Source organism: Paroedura picta, chromosome 2, assembly GCF_049243985.1.
Source record: "Paroedura picta isolate Pp20150507F chromosome 2, Ppicta_v3.0, whole genome shotgun sequence".
NCBI classification, from domain to species: domain Eukaryota; kingdom Metazoa; phylum Chordata; class Lepidosauria; order Squamata; family Gekkonidae; genus Paroedura; species Paroedura picta.
In genome coordinates this window covers 54,706,414-54,729,485 of record NC_135370.1, presented here as the reverse complement: position 1 = coordinate 54,729,485, position 23,072 = coordinate 54,706,414, and the positions used below count along the sequence as shown (strand labels likewise).

Here is a 23,072-nt window from a genome sequence, read left to right as displayed (position 1 = left end):
AATAATGAGACTCTAATTCCCTGATCTGATTTTGTTGGATGTTTGATAGTTGTAACTTTCATCAATATGGCCCATTATGCACGGAGTGGAAAGTCTGCATTCGGGGTGGAATGGCGGCAGCTAAAATCACCAATTATGCACGCTGCAGGCGGCAACCGGATGCAGAGTCAACGTATGCCGCCGAAAAAGCCACATTAGCGAGATGCGGAAGAAAGTGGAGCTTCCTGGGACCAGGGCAAAACCAGAAGCGACTCCGGAGTATCTGCGTGCATAATCGGATACTCTGGGTTTTGCCACCATTGTGTTCCGTCCCGTGCATAATCGGTTTGCTTCGCTTCTTCCTCCTCCTCATTCTCCATGCCACCCTTTCAGCGGCCGTGCATAATAGGCCTATGTAATAAACATTTATTAATCTATCATGCCAAGTTTTGTAATTATACGACAGTGGTTTGTAGTCTCCAAAACCCTGTCTGAAAGAAATTTAGGAATTAATGGACATATAAGAGTGCATGATAAGCCAGATACAGTGCTTTCCCAATGTGAACAGGTCTTACTTTGTTTCCCTTAAATTTTCATAAAACTTCTATGGTAGTGAATAGGCTGTAAATGTCAACTTACCTATATTAGCACAGCTTTCACCATCTTTATTGAGTTTCCAGCCATCATAACAGGAGCACTTAACAGTATTTTTATGTTGTTCGCACACTTGGCTGCACTTCTGGTGTTTAGCGCAATAATCCACAAATTCACAGGATTTATTGTCTGAATTCAAGTACTGCCCTGGGGGGCAGGAACACACAATTCTACCACCAGGAACTATTGAACATTGGTGACTGCAGCCACCATTGTTAAGCGAACATTCATCTGAAATAAAATCAGAAGCCAATCAACATCTTCCCAGACATACAACCACAATTTCATTAAGTAGAACCACAGTTACAGTAAGATTTCTAAGAAATGGTACCAAAACAGCCCAAAGAAACAAACCGCTAATAAATTTGCAGTAGAATGTAACTATATTAGACTAGAAAAAATAAAAATAAAAGCTCTTCAGCAACAAGTCAGAGGCATATGTTAAATTAATACAGTACAAATTACATGACCTCATGAATTGGAGTAACAGAAATGAAATTCATTAGTATCAAATGCAACATAAATCTCAGGAGTAATAAATACTTGATTTTGTTGCTTGGGGGATTTCTTGAATATGTTTTTCTCAATCGTTTTGCTGACTTCAGATTGGTACCTTGAATAATCAGTCTGTGGGCAATTGATATGTGTCTTGTACGTGTTCTGATTGCTTCTAGCTTTATGGTTCCAATTTAAAAATAATCTATTACTGTTGTTGAGTTCACAATTACCTAACCATCTCTGTATTAATACTGTTAATGCATACTATAAAAAGGTAGAGGAAGAAACATTTCAGAGTGGGGGTGGTGGGATTCTAGCAGGTGTATTATTGAATTTAGTTGAAAATGTATCCTTAACTATAAGGCAGCAAATATTTTTCGGATGAACATTTCGAACGCATAGAGGTCAAAATAAGAAATAGTTCATTGAGTGCAAAGCACAAAACTCTATAGCAATCAGACAGTATTGAAATATGTATATATGTATATGAAACATTAATTTTCTTTGATAGATTTGGATTTGATCAAACATGAAATACCACAAAGAACATCTTCATCAGATCCATCTGGACAGTCTCTTCTCCCATTGCAGAGCTTTTCCGGCTGTAGGCAGATGGACGTGTCATTAGCACAAGGGTATTTTGGTGGTCCACACATATATCCTTCGCAATTATCCTCATCAGACTGATCCTCACAATCAATGTCTCCATCACACAGCCACGCCTTACTAATGCATCTCCCTTGGAAAAGAGAAATCCACAAAATTAGTTCAAAAACTATTACTAGAAGATTCTCTGATGCCATCAGCTAAATTATCCATTCTTGTTCTTTTATCCTATGGAGTTAATATAAAATGAGCAAATACTGCAGATATTTAAAATACAAAGATAGCTCTGCATTTTAAAGCATTATCTATATCAAATGTTACAACCTGAAAACTTCTCTACAATGTCTAGATTATATATTCAGGTGGGTATCCACGTCAGTCTGAAGCAGTAGAACAAAGTTTGAGTCCGGTGGCACCTTTAAGATCAACAAAATTTCATTCAAGATACACGTGAAAGCTTTGTTCTGATGTATAGATTAGGGTCTAACTACGTGATACACTTTGAGTTCTGTGCTCAGAACACATACCTTTTCTAAAAAAAACTAATTTAGCAGCCCCGCACGACACCAGTTTGGATCAGAACTGTGGTACCAGGGGAACATGCTTTTTAACTTTCCCTGATACTGCTTTACTGATCAAAAATAGTACCAGGAGAAAACTATCTATCCCACTGAGAAATTACACATGCACTTTATACCAGTACACACACCTCTTCACCACAGGGCAAACAGCATACTCTACATGGTTTTTGATCAGGAAAATGTCAAAGCAGAATACTTAAAAATCCCTGTTCAGAGTATTGGTAAATTTTAATTTTGTTTTAATCACCCTTGCTTGATTTTATTTTTTTAAGCTACCTATATAATGATGTCCAATTCAATTTCAACTACAATATTTCAATTTCTAGAAGGGAGCTTGAATAAATTGCACTTAAAGCAGCACCTGCCACGTAATGCACATTATTCAGGAAATCGCTTCAGGAATATACTTGCTACTTCCTAAGCTAGCGAATTTAGTTAGAACACGGAAAATAGTACGCTGGAAGGAGACACTCAAACTGATGCTCCTGATATGCTAGACTAGTACAAGAACTATACATTAGAGTTCTAAAACATGTAATCTTCAAGCTACAATGAGGAAAGATTCATTGGGGCCAGCCTTTATTAGAGTTGTCAGCACCAGGTTGGGAAATGTTTGGAGATTTTGTGGTGGAATCTGAGGAAGGCAGTGTTTGGGGAGGGTTCAACTGATAATGCCAAAGCACCTTCCAGCAGTTGCTTTCTCCAGAAGAGCAGATCTCTGTCATCTAGAGTGAAGCTGTAATTCTGGGGGATCTCCATGTTCCATTTAGAGGCCAGCAACCCTGTGCCTGATACCCAACTTGCATGACTCAACTAGGACTGTCTGCTTCCTATTGTTTAGCAGCAGCTACCATATGAAAGTGTAGCAGTTAGAGCAGAACACAGTCTGGGAGACCCAGGCTCAGATTCCCATCTTGCTGTGGTTTTGGACCAGCCACATATTTTCAGCCTTACCTACTGCACAAAGTTGTTGTTTAGATAAAAAGGAGAAGACTAGGGATGCAAGCCAGCAGGGGAGACCTGGGGTTCTCTAGGTTGGAGATGAGCTGTAAGTCTAGGGGAGCCCCAGGTCTCCCCTAGACTTACAGCTCATCTCCATACTAGAGATCATTTCTCTTGGAGAAACAGGCACTTTGGAGGGTGGACTGTGGCATTGTACCCAAGTGAGGTCACTATCACCCCCAGGTTCTATTCCCAAATCTCCAGGAGTATCCCAGCTTTGATCTGTGACTACATCTTCCCCATCTCCCATTGGTTGCTAGGAGGGAAGAGGACAGGACAGATTAATATAAGTTGCTTTGGTCCCTACTGTGGAGAATGACTGTTGTTTTCCTAGGTAGAGCTTACAGGGAAAGAGGTAATGAAAAGCTGAAGACAGAGGTAAAGTTAGATTGGCTGCTGGATTGGAAGGAACTAGATTTACCAACTCCAGCTTGGGAAATTCCTGGAGGTTTGAGTGGTGGAACCTGGGAAAAGTGAGGATTGAACAGTGTAGGGTCCTCAGGCATATATAATGTCACAAACTCTACCCTACAAAGCAACCATTTTCTCCATGTGAACTAGCATTGCCAACCTACAGGTGAGGACTGGAGATCACCTGGAATTACAACTGATCAGCTTCCTATGGCTCTATCCCCAAATCTCCAAAAAAAAACCCAAAACTGCCTGTGGCAACAAATAGGCACACAATCGCCCATGCACAGAGGGGGGGAAAAAAACTTTACCCCACCAATTTACACTAAAAAGCATGCATCTCCCCCCCCCCCAAAAAAAAAAAAATCGGGGAAAAAATAATTTAACAGCTTCAAGGCTCAGGATTCCAAGAGGGGTGGAAGTAAAAAAAAAAACCCCTATGGATCTATGCACAGGCATTTAAACAGAGAACCTTTATTTAAACAATAATAGTATGTTATTTCCCTTTTAATCTGTTTATTGATATATAAGGTTTAGAACAAGTGCATGTACTTGCTTTTAGCTCAATGAAAGAAAAAAAATCCTAGAAGATTTGTCTTATTGGTAGGTATCTCCTATTATATGTAGCAAATGTCTATACTATATGTATAAGATACCATTTTAAAGGAAATGCCTACAATTAAGCATTCACTGTAGAATGACAAAATTAGGGTAAATGTAATGAGTTGTGAATTACCATTCTTTAATAGCCTATATTTTTCTTGTTTGTGGACACTACCTAGTCTGCATTCTTTTTAAAGAATTAAACATATGTCCTATATTTTTTGTCTTATACACAAAAATTCTGTTTGTAATGCTTCCCATCAACAGTCAGTTTGTAATGTCTTCAGTCAACATGACATATATCCATGATGATATTTAATATAACCACATAATGGCTCCCAACAATTCAAAATTAAAATAATCAAGTACAATATAAATGAATCCCATAAAACACTTTTTAAAAAAACTTCATTCAAAAGCAACAGAATGCTAAGAAGACCACATCAAATCCTTTAAAAAGTATCTATGGAATGGACAAGTCTGTAAGTATATAATAATAAAAACTGGGGAGAGCAACTATATAATAAAATTCAAAATAAGATATATCTCATGTGGTATTTTAGTTATCATTTCTTTGAAACAATTCTGATCAGAATATGCAAAACCTAATGATTCTTAATATTCCCACATCAGTGTTAATTCCATTTTTAAAGGAATTCAAGCAACATTGCTCCATTATCATTTTATTATCAAAACAACCTTGTGAGTTAGATTAGGCTTAGAGAATAAGATTTTGAACCTGGGTCTTCCAGATTCTAGCATGACATGCTAACTACCACACTATGCAAGCTTTGATGTAAAAACTAAATCTCTTAAAAATAATTCAGCTCTCTTTATGAGACCCAGAAAGCAAATCAAACATGGTCGAGTAAGAGATTTGACTTTTCACCATTCCTTGTATCAAAAGATCAATGACATTAAGCTGCATACAGTCACTTTCCAATAAACTCAAGATATACTTTTATGCAACAGCTGAAAGGGTTAAATATAAATGCAGGAGAGCTATTATAGAAGTATTGTGTAATTATTATCAATCTTTAAGTGTATTCCGTTGGAAAACAAATGTTTCTTTACAATTCTTTACTTAATAATGAGCCTGCCAGGGAAATTTTTTGTGGTTTGTTGGGCCCTGTCCCTACCATACTCATTTAATTAATCAGGAATATGTTTTCTTCTTCAGTTTATTGAAAACACTTTAGTATAGTAATTTCTTTAGTCAGTGGCAACCTCCAAAGACATTTACCAGTTCTACTTAAGCAGTTTCTGTGTGGTGACTCAGAGCAAACCGAAGTAAAGGCCTGTATTGTGAAATATGCTTTGATGCACCTTCATACATTTGATGCACATATGCTTTGATGCACCCTCACAATCAGTACACTCAGCTATTCAAACACACTTACAGTTTATATAATCTTGAAAGCCATTCCTTGCTGTTACAAAAATAATATCCCTATTCTTTTATGGAATGTAATATTGTTAATCTATACATTTGTATCTGTCTGATAATATGCTTCCTTCCTTCATTAATTGCTTCTGAATTTAACATTTAATTATCAACATTAGTCTAAGGTTGCTATAAAACAAGAACATTACTATATACAAGCATTCTCTGTTGTTGACATCTGGGGAATAGCCATTATTGCACATAAATTGATATTCTAAGATGAGAGACTGAAGACATATGATTACAGAAATTCATGTTGACATTTCTTATTAAAATTTTGTTGTATGCAAACTATCACAATGATATTGTACAGTTATTTGTGAGGTAGCATTTTTATTTAAAAGTACGTATGCATGTCAGAAACAACATCATCCCATTTATCGGTAGCTGTAAGAGTTTTTAAAATTCTATTTTAAAAAAACCTAATTGTTGCTAGTAGGCCTGGTTAAGAAATACAAGTAAATGTCGTTTTGCATTTTCCAATATCCAAGGAGCATGCAGTGTCCATAGTCTTTTTTAAATGTAAAGCTGACAGCTTTTTCTCTCTTTTGACTTCATTTCAGTTCATAAGGTTGCTGTAAGTGGGAAGCAATGTGATGATGCTTAACATACACACTCAGTTAGGGACCGTAGAAACGGGTATGTTACTGTTAATCCACTGGACATCTTAAATGGGATACAACACAGAGAAACAGAAACACAAAGATATAGAGGTAAGTGTGAACTGTTGCAAGTGTTGGGATGGATTGTGCAGATTGCTGCTACTATTTGCTTTAACTAATGTTGAATTGAATACTGTTTCTTCTGTTATGTATTGTATTACACTTTAATCTTCTGTGAGCCACCCTGAACCTACAGGGAAGGGCGGAATACCAATACAAAAATTCATTGTAACTGATGATCTGTAAAGAACAATACTCAGTTCAATAGGAGTAGTTATGGAGCTCCAGGGGGATGTCTCGACCACGATCAAAGTACCTCAAGGAGAGTTTTACCATACGCACGCACTTGGTTTAAATTGAATTTTCTCCCCTTTCCTCCTCACTATACATAACAAATTCTCAGGCTGCCTATTGCTCAGATTTGAGATATTTTCATTATTTCTCAAGAGCCTAGCTCTTTAATACAGTTCACACATGAGCAAGAACAGGCTACAACTTAAAAAACAAACAAACATAGGCACATCTTTATGACTGCACACTCAACACAAAACCATTGTTGGTGTCATCATACGAAGTCATACTCTAGCCCTGCATCACTGAAAGCTAGATGAAAGCTAGTTATTTGAGTAACATGTTAGAAGTCATACAGATTTATAATCAAATTCCTGAACACATTCCACCTGTATGATCCAAGTATCTATAGAACACTAGCCAGACATCTACCAGCATGAACTGAAAACCAAACCAAGTATATAAATTATATATAAACTAAAACTAGTGAAGGAAAGATGCCACACTGGCATTTAGCAGCAGGATTTTATAACCTGGAGGAGACCAGGGAATGGTTCCTGTTGGCAACAGAGGATAGGACCTGCAGTAATGTGTTTAAACCAACTTTTCTCAACTTTTTTACTGTTCAGAAACCCCTAAAACATTTTTCAGGCTTTGAGAAATCCCAGAAGTGGTGCAGTCCTGCAGAATACGGTTGGAAAGCATAACTTGTGTACATGCCCCAACCCCTCCAGGCCCATCATTGGCCATTTTTGGGAGGGGAGGGGGTTGACATTCCATATATGTTAATATCACCCAATAAATGTTTAACAAATGTTTAAAAATGTAAAAAAAAAAAATTAACCTACAACCTTTCAGGAAACCCTTCGAAGACTGTCAAGAAACAGGACTGTTTCAAAAAACCCTGGTTTAAACTAAGTATAGAACACTACCAGGTAGATATCAACAGGGGAAATTTAACACACTCAGAGTGGTTCAGCAGTGGAATAGGTTGCCTAAGGAGGTGGTGAGCTCCCCCTCACTGGCAGTCCTTAAGCAGCAGCTGGCAGATACTTATCATGGATTATTTAGGCTGATCCTGCATTGAGCAGTAGGTTGGACTAGATGGCCTATATGGCACTGTCCAATTCTATGATTATTCTGGCTCTTCTTCCAGCTGAATTACTACTGGTAGCCATAACAACACCCACATGACATCCTTTCAAATACTTAGAGAGTAATCACATCCCCTCTCAACCTCCTCTTCTCCAAGCTGAACACTTTCAAATCCCCTAGCCTTTCCTTATAAGGCTTGGTCCCCAGTTTTCTGCTGTGCCTTCCCCTTACCTTGCCTGCTCTTTTTCCACCACCATATCTCTCTCTACTGCAATCATGACAAATCACGGCACTATCTCTATCCTTTTCTGCCCCCTGCAACACATCTCTCCCACCACCAGACAAAATAAACAATTAAAAAATACCTGTGCTTAATATACAGATCTACCTCTGATTTGGATTGGAGTTATACACAGACAATCCCCAGCTTTCCCCTGGCACACCCTCACTCTCCTTCCTCCCAGTACAAGAGGCCAGAGATCCCTGTCTCTTTTCTGAGTAGCTCTCCCTGAGGGCCAAACAGTGCTGATTCAATGCATTTCCTTGTTACACCAGAGGTGAATCTTCCACAAGGGCAAGCTGAGGCTGTGAGACTACCAGGCTATGAGCCACAGCCCAATAACCATTTGACTCTTTCCTTTTGGGTCATGGCTCAGGCACCAGCCTTACTGTAAATGGAATAACTGCAGGAGCAAGGCCCAATGACTCAGCAGAGATAGTTAAAGAGCAACAAATGTCTTCACTCTGGCTCACAATCTCAATGGCTGCCCCTTGTTTCCAGGCTATTTTACATGCTTATCTGGGGATTTTCCTGAATCCTCCCCCCCCCCCAATAAATTTCCTTAGATTCAGCCATTCCAATTTTGTTGTCCTAGTTGGGGAGCATTCATTTGGATTTAAGTTATAAAATTTATACAGGCAGTTTGCTCTTGCTAGTGTTTCCCATTTTCTGTTAGCAGAAAGGCACGCTAGAATCCAACACATAGGATAAAATGGATAGTTTCTTCGTTTGGAACATGACAGGGTAGGAATTTGATCATGCTGACACTAATACACAGCTCAGTTAAGATTAAACCCTTGAATTTTTTTGCTGGGTTTCAGTCCAATATATTCACTTCCAAAGTTCACATTTCAAATTGATTTAAGATGCTGGTTGCATTAGAAAAAAAAATAAATCAATTTATGTTCAAAATTCCTGCCACCCAGCTCAATGATCCTTGTCATCAAACAAGCAAACAAACAAAAGTTAAAAGAAAGGAACACACATGTAAATTGGAGAGAAGGTGGTCAAATCTATCAGAAAGGTGCCACCATGCAACAGAAACAGAAGCACTCTGGCTACATAAGGCTGCTTGCAGAGAAGGATGCAGTTAATCAACTTCTAAGTAAATTGGAAGTAAATTCAGCTACACGCAAATGGACACTACCCTACTAAGGATTTATAGGACTGAAGACTTAGAGTGAAGTGCAATCCAATGCATGTTTATTTGAGAACAAGCTCCATGGCATTTAATGCTGAGTAAACATGTCTACAATCAGAGTATAGTCAATGAAGATTCTAATCAGTTTGTCCCAAGATCCATTCTGAATAAGCCTCACTTCTGATTGATTAAATCCAAGTCAATTTAATATCACTTAACTTTCCATTAAGTAAAATAACTGTTAATGCAGTAGTGTGAACCATGGAAAGTTAAAAGAAGGGTTTGTGTGTGTTTGTGCGTGTGTGAGGGGGGCATATCCTTCTCTGTGCACATTACTTCTGAGTCAAAGAAATAAAAACAGTGAAGAACAGAAAGAGTAAAGGGCCAAGGTCTACTGCTGGCTTCTATTAAACACTGGACTGGAAAAGCTGCAGCAACAGCAAATTGCTTGAACTATTTCCAAAACTAATTACTGAAATTCTCTATTGGATATCTGGAGTGAGGTACAGCACAATATCAAGCACTGCCAATCTGCAGAAGATGTCTTCCCAATTGGAAGGAAATAATTATATCTAGTCCTACTTATATTTATACTGGAGATGGTGGTGAGGAGCATAAATACACAGAACAGTGGCCAGGAAGTAATAACAGAACAAGCAGCACTAGGACTAAGATATAGTCTGTGAGGCAAAGCACCCCTGGTTCCTCCTCTCAAGGATTAATATGTTAAAGGTTAATACATTCCATCTTGTAGGTGTTACTAATTGCGCCTCTCATCTTATAGACCTCTTATCATCTTTAAGGCCAAAGTTTGGAGGGGGCTAATTGGCTCTTCATGAGAATTCAGGAACCACCTGGTGAGAGGGGGACAACCAGGGATAACGAGTTAATTCTCGAGAGCAGGGGTAGTCAAGCTGCGGCCCTCCAGATGTCCATGGACTACAATTCCCATGAGCTTCTGCCAATGAATGCTGACAGGGGTTCATGGGAATTGTAGTCCATGGACATCTGGAGGGCCACAGTTTGACTACCCCTGCTCTAGAGAGTTGTAGCCTGCCTGAATGCATTCTGATTGGTTCACTGCCTGATTCAGGTGGGCCAGAATCTATAATTCGCCTAAGATAGACTTTCTCAACTTTTTTACCTTTGAGAAACCCCTGAAACATTCTTCATGCTTCGAGAAACCCCAGAAATGGCATGATCATGCAGAATATTGTCAGGAAGCATAGCTATAAACACACCCACCTGAGGCCTCTCCCCTTCCCAGACCATTTTTTGGGATGGGAGAGATCAACATGACCATATATTGTCATATCAACTGCTAAATTTTTAACAATTTAAAAATATTCTTATATTAATTAACTCTCACCCATTTGGGAAACCCTTCCAGGGCTGTCAGGAAACCCCAAGATTTCACAAAATCCTGGTTGAGAAAGCCTGGCCACAAGGTTTGAAGCAAGACAGACTAGCTTGGATTCTGATAGACTAAGACCTCAACAATGATCTTATTTGTAAATAGACAGCACTGCAAAAAATGTTTGAGCAAGGCCTGAGATTTCCTGATTGTAAGTTGGTGCCATCTAAGATAATTTTACTTTTGAGTTTGATAAGTCAATTTAGTATTTCTTGTATTACATGTTTTTAGAAGTGTGTGTTCCTAACTGATGAATTTAGAAACACACACATACACAAGGTTTATAAACAAGATATACACACACATATGTTTCTTGTATATATTTGCCTTGGGAATCCATGAGGTCCAAGTGTGGACTCCTTGACATAGTCCAATTTCCCCCCCAAATTAGAATGAGGGTTCTGTCTTTAATAAGATATTTGGAACTTACAAATAACTGTTTCACATGATTCTATTGGAACATACTGGAAAAAATTCTTTCTCTTTCCATGAAATTGAAAAAACTGGAAGTGTCTGCACCCAAAGGCTCAATTTCCATTGAGAGCCAGAAATCTGCCCCTGAAAGCTCAGGGACAGAGGGGTGGAGTAGTGAAGTCCACCCCACCCTTGTTCCCCCGGATCACCACTGACTGCCAGCTCCTTAAGGCTACCCCCAATCCCCACTTGGCTCTCTCTTTAAGTGCCTCCCTTTCTTTCTCTGGCAGTAAAGACTACTACCTGAGCAAGTGGGGAGAAGGCATTTAAAGGGTGTGTGCAACAGTTGATCATGACAAAACAACTGCTTCATGCACCCTTTAAATACCCCCATTTTCTCAGACAGCAACCTTTAAAGCATGCACCAAACAGCTGATCTGTCAAGATCAGTTGTTTGGCATTCTCTCCTCTACCCATGAAGTGGCCTGCATTAGAGAAGGGCAGTGTGGGAAACACCATACCTACCTTCCCCAACATTTAAAGAGCCATCTGCCAGCTCACATCATATATTTTCTGAATTGATTTGACCCAATCCAAGCCATGAAAAGGTGTTTCAGACCATTTCAGATTTGGCCCTAATCAACTCAGCCTGAATATGAAACAGTCCGATTTTTTGCATGTGGACATGCCTAGTCTGCAGTCTAGCATACTAATCATAGCAGAACCATAGGAGTATTACTTACATTCCATGCTTATGTGATTGCTCCATTTATTCCACCACTGCCAATGTTGAACATTTCTGTATGGGGAGGGCACCAGGCTACGTTTATATACACAGAACATTCCAGCATGTATTCATGGCCTACAGTGGTCCCATACAGCAAAGCAGCAAAACATTATGAAACATTTTAGAATTCTTAAAGTGGACTTTTCTTCTTTTACTAGTGGGGGAACCTTATACATCAGTGCTAAGACAGCTCAAAAGTTTGATCAACTCTTCTGAGCACAGAAATGCAGCAATACATTTTCCTGCTTCAGGAGCCATAGCATGTTTTGGGATTCTTCTCTAATCAAAATAGTAAAATTCTGTACAAAATATTACAGCCTAGGGTACCTGTGGTCTTGCAGGAGAATTTTGTTTTGTCATCACATGGGCGAAGAGTTCCATTGCAATATTTTTCATCACTGCCATCTTCACAATCCTTTTCACCATCACAGCACCATAACTCAGGAATACAGTTTCCATCAGGATGGCACTGAAATTCTTTTCCACTGCATCCTCCAAGTGAGACTGTTTCTAATACAAAATAATAAATGAAATACATTAAACAACTAAATTAACTGGTTTTTTTTCTCAGTAGTTGTCCCTTTCCAAACACTGGATTGTCATGGGACAGATATGACGGATCATGTTCTATGGCATCAGTTCTTCTTTTATCCTGTCCATCTTTACACAGAAAGAACAGCCTGTTCCAATCTCATACCTGAAATCTGTATTATATTTTATAATCCCATAACTAAAATCTGTATTGGATACCAATGATTTTAGGAATAGGGTGAATTTGTGTAGATTATTCATTGACTTCCCTTTCCCTAGCAACCCTTACTTGGCAGGAGTCATACTCCTACTCTTGCATGAGCTTATTCCATTCATGCACAAGTACAAAAGGCTTTCTTGCTTCAGCTACATAGTATGTTGTGTTTAGGAGCTCCGACTTCTAATTTGGCGAACTAGGTTTGATTCCGCACTCCTCCACATGCAGCCAGATGGGTGAACTTGGGCTCGCCACAGCACTGATAAGGCTGTTCAGACTGAGCAATGATGTCAGGACTCTCTCAGCCTCACCCACCTCACAGGGTGTCTGTTCTGAGGAGAAGATAGGGAAGGTGACTGTAAACCGCTTTGAGACTCCTTCTGGTAGAGAAAAGTGGCATACAAGAACAAACTCTTCTCCTACTTCAAAACATTACCACCCCCCCTCCCAAATATCACTGGTGTCTCTACATCACCTTGAGGTGATGCAGAGAAGTTGCATTTACCTCCTGGTTGTTCCCCTACCCATGCCTGGTAATTGCCCCCATTTTTTTAGATCCTTAAAATAGGGGAGATGCTCCAAACCAGGGGATCCCTTGGTTCCAACTAGGGATTAGAAACCCTAGCACCATCATGGATGGCTACCAGTAGTTTTCTAATACACTTGCAGCTAGTCCTTGACCAGCAGCAACTTTTCTGAGTGGCTGACAGTTTGGGTGCCTACAGTGTTAAAGACTCACGGAACTGACAGCCTAAATGCATTGTAAGAGGAAAACCAATTGGTTATTAATGAAATGGGCTCAATACTTTTTGGTTAATAGTCTTGCCATATAGTTGGCATAGTGTGTTTTTATTTTTCTTTATTTCTGCGTAGAAGGGTTTTACTTTTATTATCTTTTGTTAAAGACATTCTGTTGTTTTAGTAAGTCATATAACTATCGTAAAGAAAATAGGCTATTTCCTGATATAGTCAATTATTACTTGACCTCTAGTCATTTCATTCCTCTTTTTACCAGAGATGGAGGCTAGTGGGATGGAGCTGGAGGCAATATGAAATAAGTCTGAGACCTTAGCCATCCTCTTCTTTATCCATCTCACTTAATCAAAAGACACAGATTTCTTACTTCTGCCCTGCAAAATATATTTTGAGCATGCTTTCTTTCATGGGTTGCAATATTTCATTCTTGCTTTGTTTTATTTTCAAGTCACTCTGGTAGTTATAAATGGTTGTTTACTTTAGATTTAGAAATATCTTTTAAAATGACTCACTTCCTTTTATCTGTCTCTCTCTCTCTGTCTGAAAAATGATCAGAAAACTATTAGACTGAAGCAACTTGTTTATTTTACTAGAATACTGTAAAAACATTAAGGCTACCTAAAGATATTTTACAAATTGAGTTTTTTCAAGGTTCACAGATGTAATTCTTCCCTTTCTCTTTGAAGTTTCGTACTGCTGTTCTGTGATGCTATTTTGCTCAAAGCCTTCACTTTACTAAGTTTCAAAGCCGAGGGAAGCAATGCGTTGCGGGATTCACAGGATTCTTCAGTAATAAGTATATCATATTCCATACAAAATTCAAATACTTTTATATTCTAGATGTTGGCATGTAAATGTTGGTGTTGATGCTCTGAGAAAAAAAACCATTAATAAGGTATATGCTGATACTATTATATATTATTACAGCATTATGGTTTGGGGGTCAAAACAGCATAAATGAATAGCTTTTGCTTGGTTCCAAACTTTCTAGCAGTGGCCATCCATGCCTGCTGTAATCTGTGTATGTTGGATTTAGGACTGCATGTTCAATTGTGTGCAGGACTGCATTTCAAAGAACGTGCCCTTCTGATGCCAGAGACTAGTCTTTCCATAAAAAGCTAACTGTACATCAGTGGTTATAAGTCTAGTCCAGTGGTTCTCAACCTGGGGGGTCGGGACCCCTTTGGGGGTCAAACGAACCTTTCACAGGGGTTACGACAGGGCAAGCAGCTTGGCCAGGGGGGTGCCATCCACATGGGGTAGATTGAGATAGAGCGTTCATCTGTCTGGAGCTGCAAAAAAGAGCGAGATCGGCATGGTGGGACACAAGGCAGAACTGAACTGAGAAACCCAGGGGGGGGGGGGGAATTTATATACAATCATGAACAATGGATCTTCATGCCATTGGTCAGTTTGCATAAATTTATGGTTGGGGGTCACCACAACATGAGGAACTATATTAAAGGGTTGCAGCATTAGAAAGGTTGAGAGCCAATAGTCTAGTCATTACTTGGGGCAGAGTATTAGGTTTCTTCCCAACAAAATTTTCTAAGCAGCAGCTATCATTCTGCATATGCAAGAAGAAAGTACTAAGTTGTAACTTGATTTCCGACCCTGCACTGTAAAATGTAGAATGAGATGTTTAACGGTGTGCGTGTCACTACTGGGTAAGAGAAGTGGCTATTTGAAATTTGGCACCAGTCATCTCTACTTTTGGAAAATATTATAAATAGTTATCATGGCAATAGCTCAATGGACACATTAATCAACTCTTCATGGCTTGTGAAAGAGGCAATGCTGCCACTGGAATTGTAAACACATGTCCATGAACATCTGACATTGGGTTCTTGTGGGTTTCCTGAGCTGTGTGGATGTGGTTTGGTAGTTTTAGTCATTGATATGTCACCAGTAACTGTGGCTGACATCTTCAGAGGTGGAATATGGCATGATGGGAATCTCTCCATGCCAAAGTGATTCCCATTTTACAGTTTCCTACCTTTGAAGATGCCAGTCACAGTTATGGGTAAAACATCAAGGGCTGAAGCTACCAGACTATAGCAACACAGCCTGGAAAACCCACAACAACCAGTTGATGCTGGTCACGAAAGCCTTCAATATGAAAGCCATCAATATGCATGTGACACCCATTTATTCTTCCTGGTGGATGTCAGTAGCTCACTCCACCAGAAATCTGGGTGTGATCCTAGACACCTCCCTCTCTATGGAGAAGCAGGTCACAATAATAGCTGGCATTTTTCCACCTGCACCAAGCTAAACTACTAGTGCTGTACTTGGCTCCAGAACACCTAGCCACTGAATTTCTGCAACTCACTCTACACATGCCTACCCTTATCCAAGATCCAGAAACTGCAACTAGAATGCAGCAGTCAGGTTTCTCATGAGAACACCTGGGAAGGCCCACATCCAGTCCATACTATAACAGCTGCAATGGTTACCAGTTAAATACTGGGTCAGGCTTAAGGTCTGGTATCCACCTGTAAAGTCATATATAGTTAGGGTCCAGCATACCTGAGAAACAGTCTCTCTGCCTATACCCCGCCAAAGACCACAATACTCAGTCAATACCAACTGGCTAGTGATCCCTGGCCACGAGGAAGCATGTCTGGCCATGACCAGTGCCAGGTTGTTCTCTATCCTGGCTCCCACCTGGTGGAACACGCTCCCAGAGGACATCCAGGCCCTATTCCAAGCTATCAGAGTTCCGCAGGGTCTGCAAAATAGACTTCTTCCACCAGGCATTTGGTTGAGGTTAGCAATAACTTTAATGGGCCCCCAGAACCCCATCTTAGCCATTTGCTTAGGAATCAACTCTTGATATTGATTCTTTGACTTTGAGAATCCAGTCTCCTATCTGAGTAATCTGTTCAAGTTGCCTGTTAGCTTCAGGCATACTGATCCTGGTTCCATAGCAGCTAAATATTCTTCTTTCTTGATATATGGCTCTGGAGTGGTTTGAGCACACTGCTTAGATATACAATAGACAACATACCCAAGTGCTATACAGTTTATGAAGTGGTTGCACTTCAGAATACTTACTTCAATCAAATTAATATAAAACATCAATACACATGATTTTCCATAGATTACTTTAATGACTACACCTTGTCAAATACTTTTGATCTTCTGCCAGCAAGCATCTCTTTCCAAGCTGGATGACAAACAATCCATTGCTGATAAAATTGGCTAAATATATAGAGTGAATAATATTTTACAAAGAGTTGCAAATAAAATTTTAGCATGATAGAGAAAATTATGTATTCAGCAACAGCTTAGCCTCCATCTAAGGATCCTCATCCTTATCATAGTTCCTCTTAATATTTCCGAAATGGCCATCTGGGCGGTGCTGTCCAGGACAGCGGAAGCCCAGCGCTTCACCTCCAGCGGGCCAATCTGGATGCGCTCAGCAAAGCTGGGCGCGTCCGGATTGGGCCAGCCCCTGGAGCGCATGCCTGCAGGATCCGAGCGCAAGCCACTCACCCAGATTCCCGGCCACAAGGCTCTTAGCTGGTGAGGAGGGCGCTTCAATGGCTCACGAACCTCCCTGCGGCTCAGCCTGCCTGCCACCAGCCAGCGACAGATGACCACCAGGTCCGGAGGTGCATGCCCAGGGGGTTTCTCTGACAAAGCTCCCCCCACAAACGGCACTTCCTGATGAGTGCGCCCACCGGGACGATGCTTTCCCTCCCCGCTTGCCCTGCAAACAGAACCCTTCGTGCCTCACCCGCCAGTTCTTGGCGGGCACCTGCCACTGGAAGGGGGGCGGCAAGCGGGGAACCCTTTACAACCCCCGTTGGCTTGCAAAGCCCTGTCGCCGCCTCGTCCAGGCGGCGACAGGGCTTTACGGGCCCCAGCAAGAGGCTGGCACTGGAAGGGAGCTGGCTGGGGGCCGCCCTCCCTTCCCTTCGGGCAAAAAAGCCCTCTCGCCGTGGCCGAAAGAGATGCTGCCACAGCTGTACTTCCCTTTCGCCTGCAAAGCCCTCTCATCGCCGCGAGACAGATTTGTGCCCTAAAGGGACGCTGGCGCAGGAGCGCCACTCTGGGCCTGGGGGAGAGCTTTCCTTCCCTTTCACCTGCAAACCCCTCTCACCCCAGTGAGACGGCTTTGCACATGAAAGGGACGCTGGGGCAGCTGCGTCAATGTGTTTTGGGGGGAAATTTCCTTCCCTTTCAGCTGAAAAGCCCTCTCAATGTGGCGAAAGGGCTTTGCGCCCAAAAGGGATGCTGTCATGCTGGCGCCAGGGAGTTTTCCCTCCTTTTTTGGGTGCAGCCAGAGCACTTTGCGCCCGAAAGAGATGCTGGCATGGCCACGGCACCCCTGGCGGGGCGCAAATGTGCAGCGCATGGCAGCTCTGCACCTGCGCGTTTGCACCTGCCAGAGTGCCGGTGGCTGCACCACCCTCTCCCCCCACACCCTACAGCAAGAAGCTTGCCAGGCCGTGAGCGAAGCAGCCGCCGAAGCAGCCGATTTGCTCAAGGCCAGGTGAGCTTCTCGCTGCGGCGGGGAGGAGAGGGTGGTGCGGCCACCGCTGGAGGCCCGGTGCTGAGGCTTTCGCGGCCTGGTACCGGGCCAAGGCCCGGGGGGCTGACGACCTCCGCTCTAGGTCACTTCACACTCCAGCTACACTCAAACACTGCACCTTAACAGTGAATCCCCAGAGGAAAATGGAATAGAAAGACTCAGGTGAAGTCAAGCAGAAGCTACACACTTAGGTAGATGTATAAATAAGGAGAAGATAATGTAAAATGAAATAAAGTGTGGGGGGAATCTACTCAATCTTTTTGCCATGCAGCCATAGAAAGGTGGTGGAATTCTGACATGGAAGTCAAGACAGAGAAAGGAATGGAAGGTTTGAGAAGGAGAGCAGAGTGAACAGCTGGATGTAATTTAGCTAATTAAGTGTGAGCATAATTGCTGAACCAAGCTGACTTAAGCAAAATAAAATGGGCAATTGTCATTGATACAAAGTAGAAAATATAAAATATATAAAACAAAATATAAAATATAAAAACAAGAAACGACAACTGGAAACTAGAGTGGAAACAAAAAACCCTAATTATAGAGCATGATCCAAGTATCTAGACTGATATTTAGGTTTAACATGAAGTATGGTATATGCAAAAATTAATACAGATATAAAGTAGCAATAATGGTTGAATGTTACTAGGAGAGACAATAGGAAAAAATAGACAGCAGGTGTGTATGACACATATAACCCATTAATAAAGTAGGGAGTGAGAATGAAGAGAAAAGGAGTTGCATGTAATAAGCACGTCTAGCCAAGGCTAAAAGGCAGGGAGATAAAATAAGAAAAGGAAGAAAGCCTCAGTAAAAATGATAATACAAAGACCAGTGGGAAAATCAAGAAAATTTAGTACTCCCAATAAAAGTTTGAAAGCTTAAAACTTAAAAGAGGAAAAGGTGAAAGATAATAAATAAAACAAATAAAACAGAGCACAGCTTTGATCAGGTTCTGTCACAACCACTGGAAACCAGAAATATATATGGTAATATACTAATTATATCTACCTTTTGATATATATTTAAAGTATTATTGGCTTAAGATCTTAAAGATAATTTTCTATTCTGAATTGGCCCTCTGATTGACATCCCTCTTTGTAGCTAAAATATGTTCCCAAATGGGGATGGGGATGGGGAAACATATGCACATACCTGGCAGTAAGGGTTGGTTATCTTTTGATTATACCCAAAACCTGATTCAGGAAATAATTTGGATTTGGATCATCCTTGTCAGCAAACCCAAGTAACACACTGAGAAATTAGCCATACCCATTTAGTGGAATTTAATTCCACAAATGTTTGCTTAGGATAACATGCTTAGAGATGAAATGATATCTTAAATTAAGGAATATTCAATGAATTTGGAAATGTACATATTATAACTTATAATCACAATTCAAGAAATGCATGACCTGCCTGCCCTTAGGACTGCATAGGCATGACTGGAGTCTCCTGGGAGGGTCTGGCAGCAGCTAATAACTTACTGTCTTCATCAACCATGGGGTGGCCCAGGGGATGGCTTTGTGCAACTGAGCCAACCCTCTCTTGTGGCTGCTGGGCCTTCCCAATTGTAACTTCAACCACTCCTCCCTCTCTCACTCCCTCTTTCAGTTGTCTGGTTTTATAGCACAGTTGCACTTATTATTATTTCTTTCCTTGCCAGATCTTTGGACAATTTTAGGCATTGGGCATTTGGAGAAGGTTGTGTCTGTGTGCCCACCCCTTCTAGGTGGGGACCTCCTGAAGGGGATCTTGGGGATAGAGCCAAGTACTATTATGCCCAGCTCAGGAGGTCCCCTGGAGGTTCCACAAATGGAAAGAGCCATGCAGAGATTTGGGACCACTGGTCTTCCCATTCCAGGTTTATTCCCAATATACAGGGTAGGGATAGGTTTAATCTGTCCTTAAATAAATCACTCAATGCCTGGATCCATGTCCTGTGCCACATTAATGATCTCACTACTATAATAATTAAAGCTGTGGCCTGTTTCTTGCCCTACTTGGTTGTAGCTTCTGTGTTGCTCCATCCTGCCTCCTCATTGAACACCCTCCCCAAGTCTGTCCTTAGGATCATGAGCTTAGAGAAGCAGTTATATCTTAATTAAAGAAATCTTCCATTAATTTCATTATGGTCTTAACATAACTTAAAATAAATTACACTTCAAGTTATTAATCAACAAAACACAACGATGTATGAAATTCAACAGTACATTCCGTAGGCTAACCTGGCATGCTAAACAACAGGTTATTACAATTTCTATTCAATTAAAGAAGGTAAAGTTCAGCACTGCATTAACTAATACATAAATGAAAGATGTTACAGTACAGAAATTACTACTACAAGAGGCTCGGCCATACTCAACATAATACTGACCAACGGGCAAGAACTGGTGAATGGGGAGAAGGAGGTGGGGACCCTGGGGGAGGGAGGAGGAGGAAGAGAAGAAGAAGAAGAGTTGGTTCTTATATGCCTCTTTTCCCTACCCAAAGGAGGCTCAAAGCGGCTTACAGTCACCTTCCCATTCCTCTCCCCACAACAGACACCCTGTGGGGTGGGTGAGGCTGAGAGAGCGTTGATATCACTGCCCGGTCAGACCAGTTTTATCAGTGCCGTGGGAAGCCCAAGATCACCCAGCTGGTTGCATGTGGGGGAGCGAAGAATCGAAGCTGGCATGCTAACCACTAGGAGTGACCATGTCCTCCTAGAATTCCTTTTTAGATGGAGAGCCAAGGGGTTTACAGTCAAATGTGTATCTTAACTTCCATAGGGCAGACTTTAATAAACTCAGAAACATGATGAATCCTGTGTGCAAGAATGTTGGAAGAGAAAGGAGCAAGTGATGGGGAGACTCTCTTTCAACAAGTGCTATTGCATGTTCAAGCCATGACTATCCCAGCAAAACGAAACATGGTAAGGGATCCAAGAAGCCTATTAAGATGAACAGAGAACTTCAGGAGGAGCTAAGGAAGAAAAGGGAAATGTTTAAGATATAGAGAGAAGGACAGACCTAAAAAAAAAAGAATATCTGCAGGCTAGTAGGCACTGTATGTCAGCCATCAGAGGGTCCAAAGCTGGAAGTGAGCTGAGACTGGGCAGGAAAGCCCACTGTAACAAGAAAAGCTTCAGATATGTGAGGAGCAAACAAAAGGTAAATGAAGTAATCGGCCCACTGTTGGCTGAAGATGGAGAGACTCTGAGAACAAAGAGAAAGCACAAACGCTCAGTACCTATTTTGCCTCTCTTCCCCCCCCCCAAAAGAAGAATATGGACACATCAAGGTATGGTAGTAGGCAAGGTATAATGACTGGGTGGTGCACTGACATGGACAGGGAGGTTGATGAGAGCACCTGGTTGCTCTGCAGGAGTTCAGATCCCCTTGGTTGGATCGTGTGCATATGAGAGTTCTCTAAGAACTTTCTGGAGACCTTGAAGAACCCTTGTCCTCTTGGAGTACTGGAGATAGAATAATAGAATTATAGATTCTGTGAAGGCTTAAGGGGGTGGCAGGTTAGAGTGCATGAGCGATAAGGTTGTGAGTGTCTTGCATAGTGCAGGGGGTTGGACCCATGATGTCCCTTCCAACTCTATGATTCTATGATTCTATGATTCTAGAGAGCCAGTTTGGTGTAGTGGTTAGGAGTGCAGACTTCTAATCTGGCATGCCAGGTTCGATTCTGCGCTCCCCCACAAGCAGCCAGCTGGGTGACCTTGGGCTTGCCACGGCACTGATAAAACTGTTCTGACCAGGCAGTGATATCAGGGCTCTCTCAGCCTCACCCACCCCACAAGGTGTCTGTTGTGGGGAGAGGAATGGGAAGGCAACTGTAAGCCGCTTTGAGCCTCCTTCGGGTAGGGAAAAGCGGCATATAAGAACCAACTCTTCTTCTTCTTCTTCTAGAGTTGGTAGGGGCCTCCAGGGTCATGTAATCCAACCTCCTGCACAATGCAGCAACTCTCAACTAACTGTTCACCTACAGTAACCCCAATTTCATGCCCAAATGATCCCTCCACCACAAATATCCAGAATCAAGCCTGGCCTGGAGTAAATTCACCTACCATCCCACAGTGGCGATTAGCAATTCCCTGGGTATGCAAGGAAAGGTCACAAGAGATAAACACTTGCACATCTTTCCCTACCAACCCACCCACAATCTGCCTAAGAATGGAGGAGAGTGAATGCTATCTCAGTCCTCAAAAAAGGAAGAAGAGATGACCCAGAAAATTACCAGCTAGTGAGTCTGACTTCATTTGCAGGGACGATAATGGAGCAGATTTTTATGGCGATGCACAAACATTTGAAGGACAATTTGTTGATCTTTAGAAATCAGCACAAATTTATCTCCAATAGGTCCTTCCAGACCAACCTGGTTTCCCTCTTTGACCGAGTGATGGGCTTACTAGATCATGGAAATTCAGTTGATTTTGTTTACCTGGAATTCAGTAAGACTTTTGACAAGGTTCCCCATGATCTTCTGGTGGTAAATTGGGGGACTGTAGACTGATTTACAGATGGTTAGGTGGGTAGAGAACTTGTTAGAAAACCACATCCAAATAGTAGTTGTTAATGGCATTTCAGATGGAGGGAGGTGAGCAGTGGGGCAACACAGTGATTGGTACCTGGGTCTTTTCAACATTTTTATCACTGATTTGGATGAGGGGAGTGGAGGTACTACTCATTACATTTGCAGATGACACCAAATTTGGAGGAGTAGTGAACACTCCAGAAGACAGAGTTCAACAAGACCTGAACATGCTGGGAAAGTGAGCAAATGAAAACAAGACACTATTCAATAAGGAGAACTACAGAGTTCTACATCTGGGTCACAAAAAATGAGAAGCATGCATACTGGATGAGAGATATACTTCTGGGTAGCAATGTGTGAACAAGATCTTGGGGTATTTGTAAGCTAACTATGAGCAGATAGTGTGGTGTGGTGGTAAAGAAGTCTTCGGCTGTATCAATAGGGGTATTACATCAAAACTGCAAGATGTCATAGTCCTACTGTATACTGCAGTGGTGAGAACACATCTGGAGTACTGTGTGCAGTTCTGGATAACTCACTTCAAAAAGCATGTGGACAGAATTAAGATGGCACAGAGGAGAATGACAAGGATGTTCAAGCCCTATGGAGGAAAGGCGGAGGGACTTGGAAATGTTCAGCCTG

The 23,072-nt window shown here is 41.4% G+C and overlaps 1 protein-coding gene across 6 annotated transcripts in view; it reads right to left on the bottom strand.

Moving 5' to 3' along the window:
* The window catches only part of LRP1B (LDL receptor related protein 1B), a 1,129,178-nt gene that overhangs the window by 266,825 nt on the left and 839,281 nt on the right, over positions 1–23,072 (bottom strand). For all 6 annotated transcript variants that reach the window (XR_013228123.1, XM_077320173.1, XM_077320175.1 and 3 more), the window contains exons 21-23: positions 12,190–12,372; positions 1,670–1,870; positions 619–864 (exon numbers count right to left, since the gene is read on the bottom strand). Coding sequence is in view for 5 of the 6 variants with exons in the window: in XM_077320173.1 (XP_077176288.1) it covers positions 619–864; positions 1,670–1,870; positions 12,190–12,372 (630 nt within the window). In the remaining variant the exon portion in view is untranslated. The remainder of the gene's footprint in view (positions 1–618; positions 865–1,669; positions 1,871–12,189; positions 12,373–23,072) is intronic.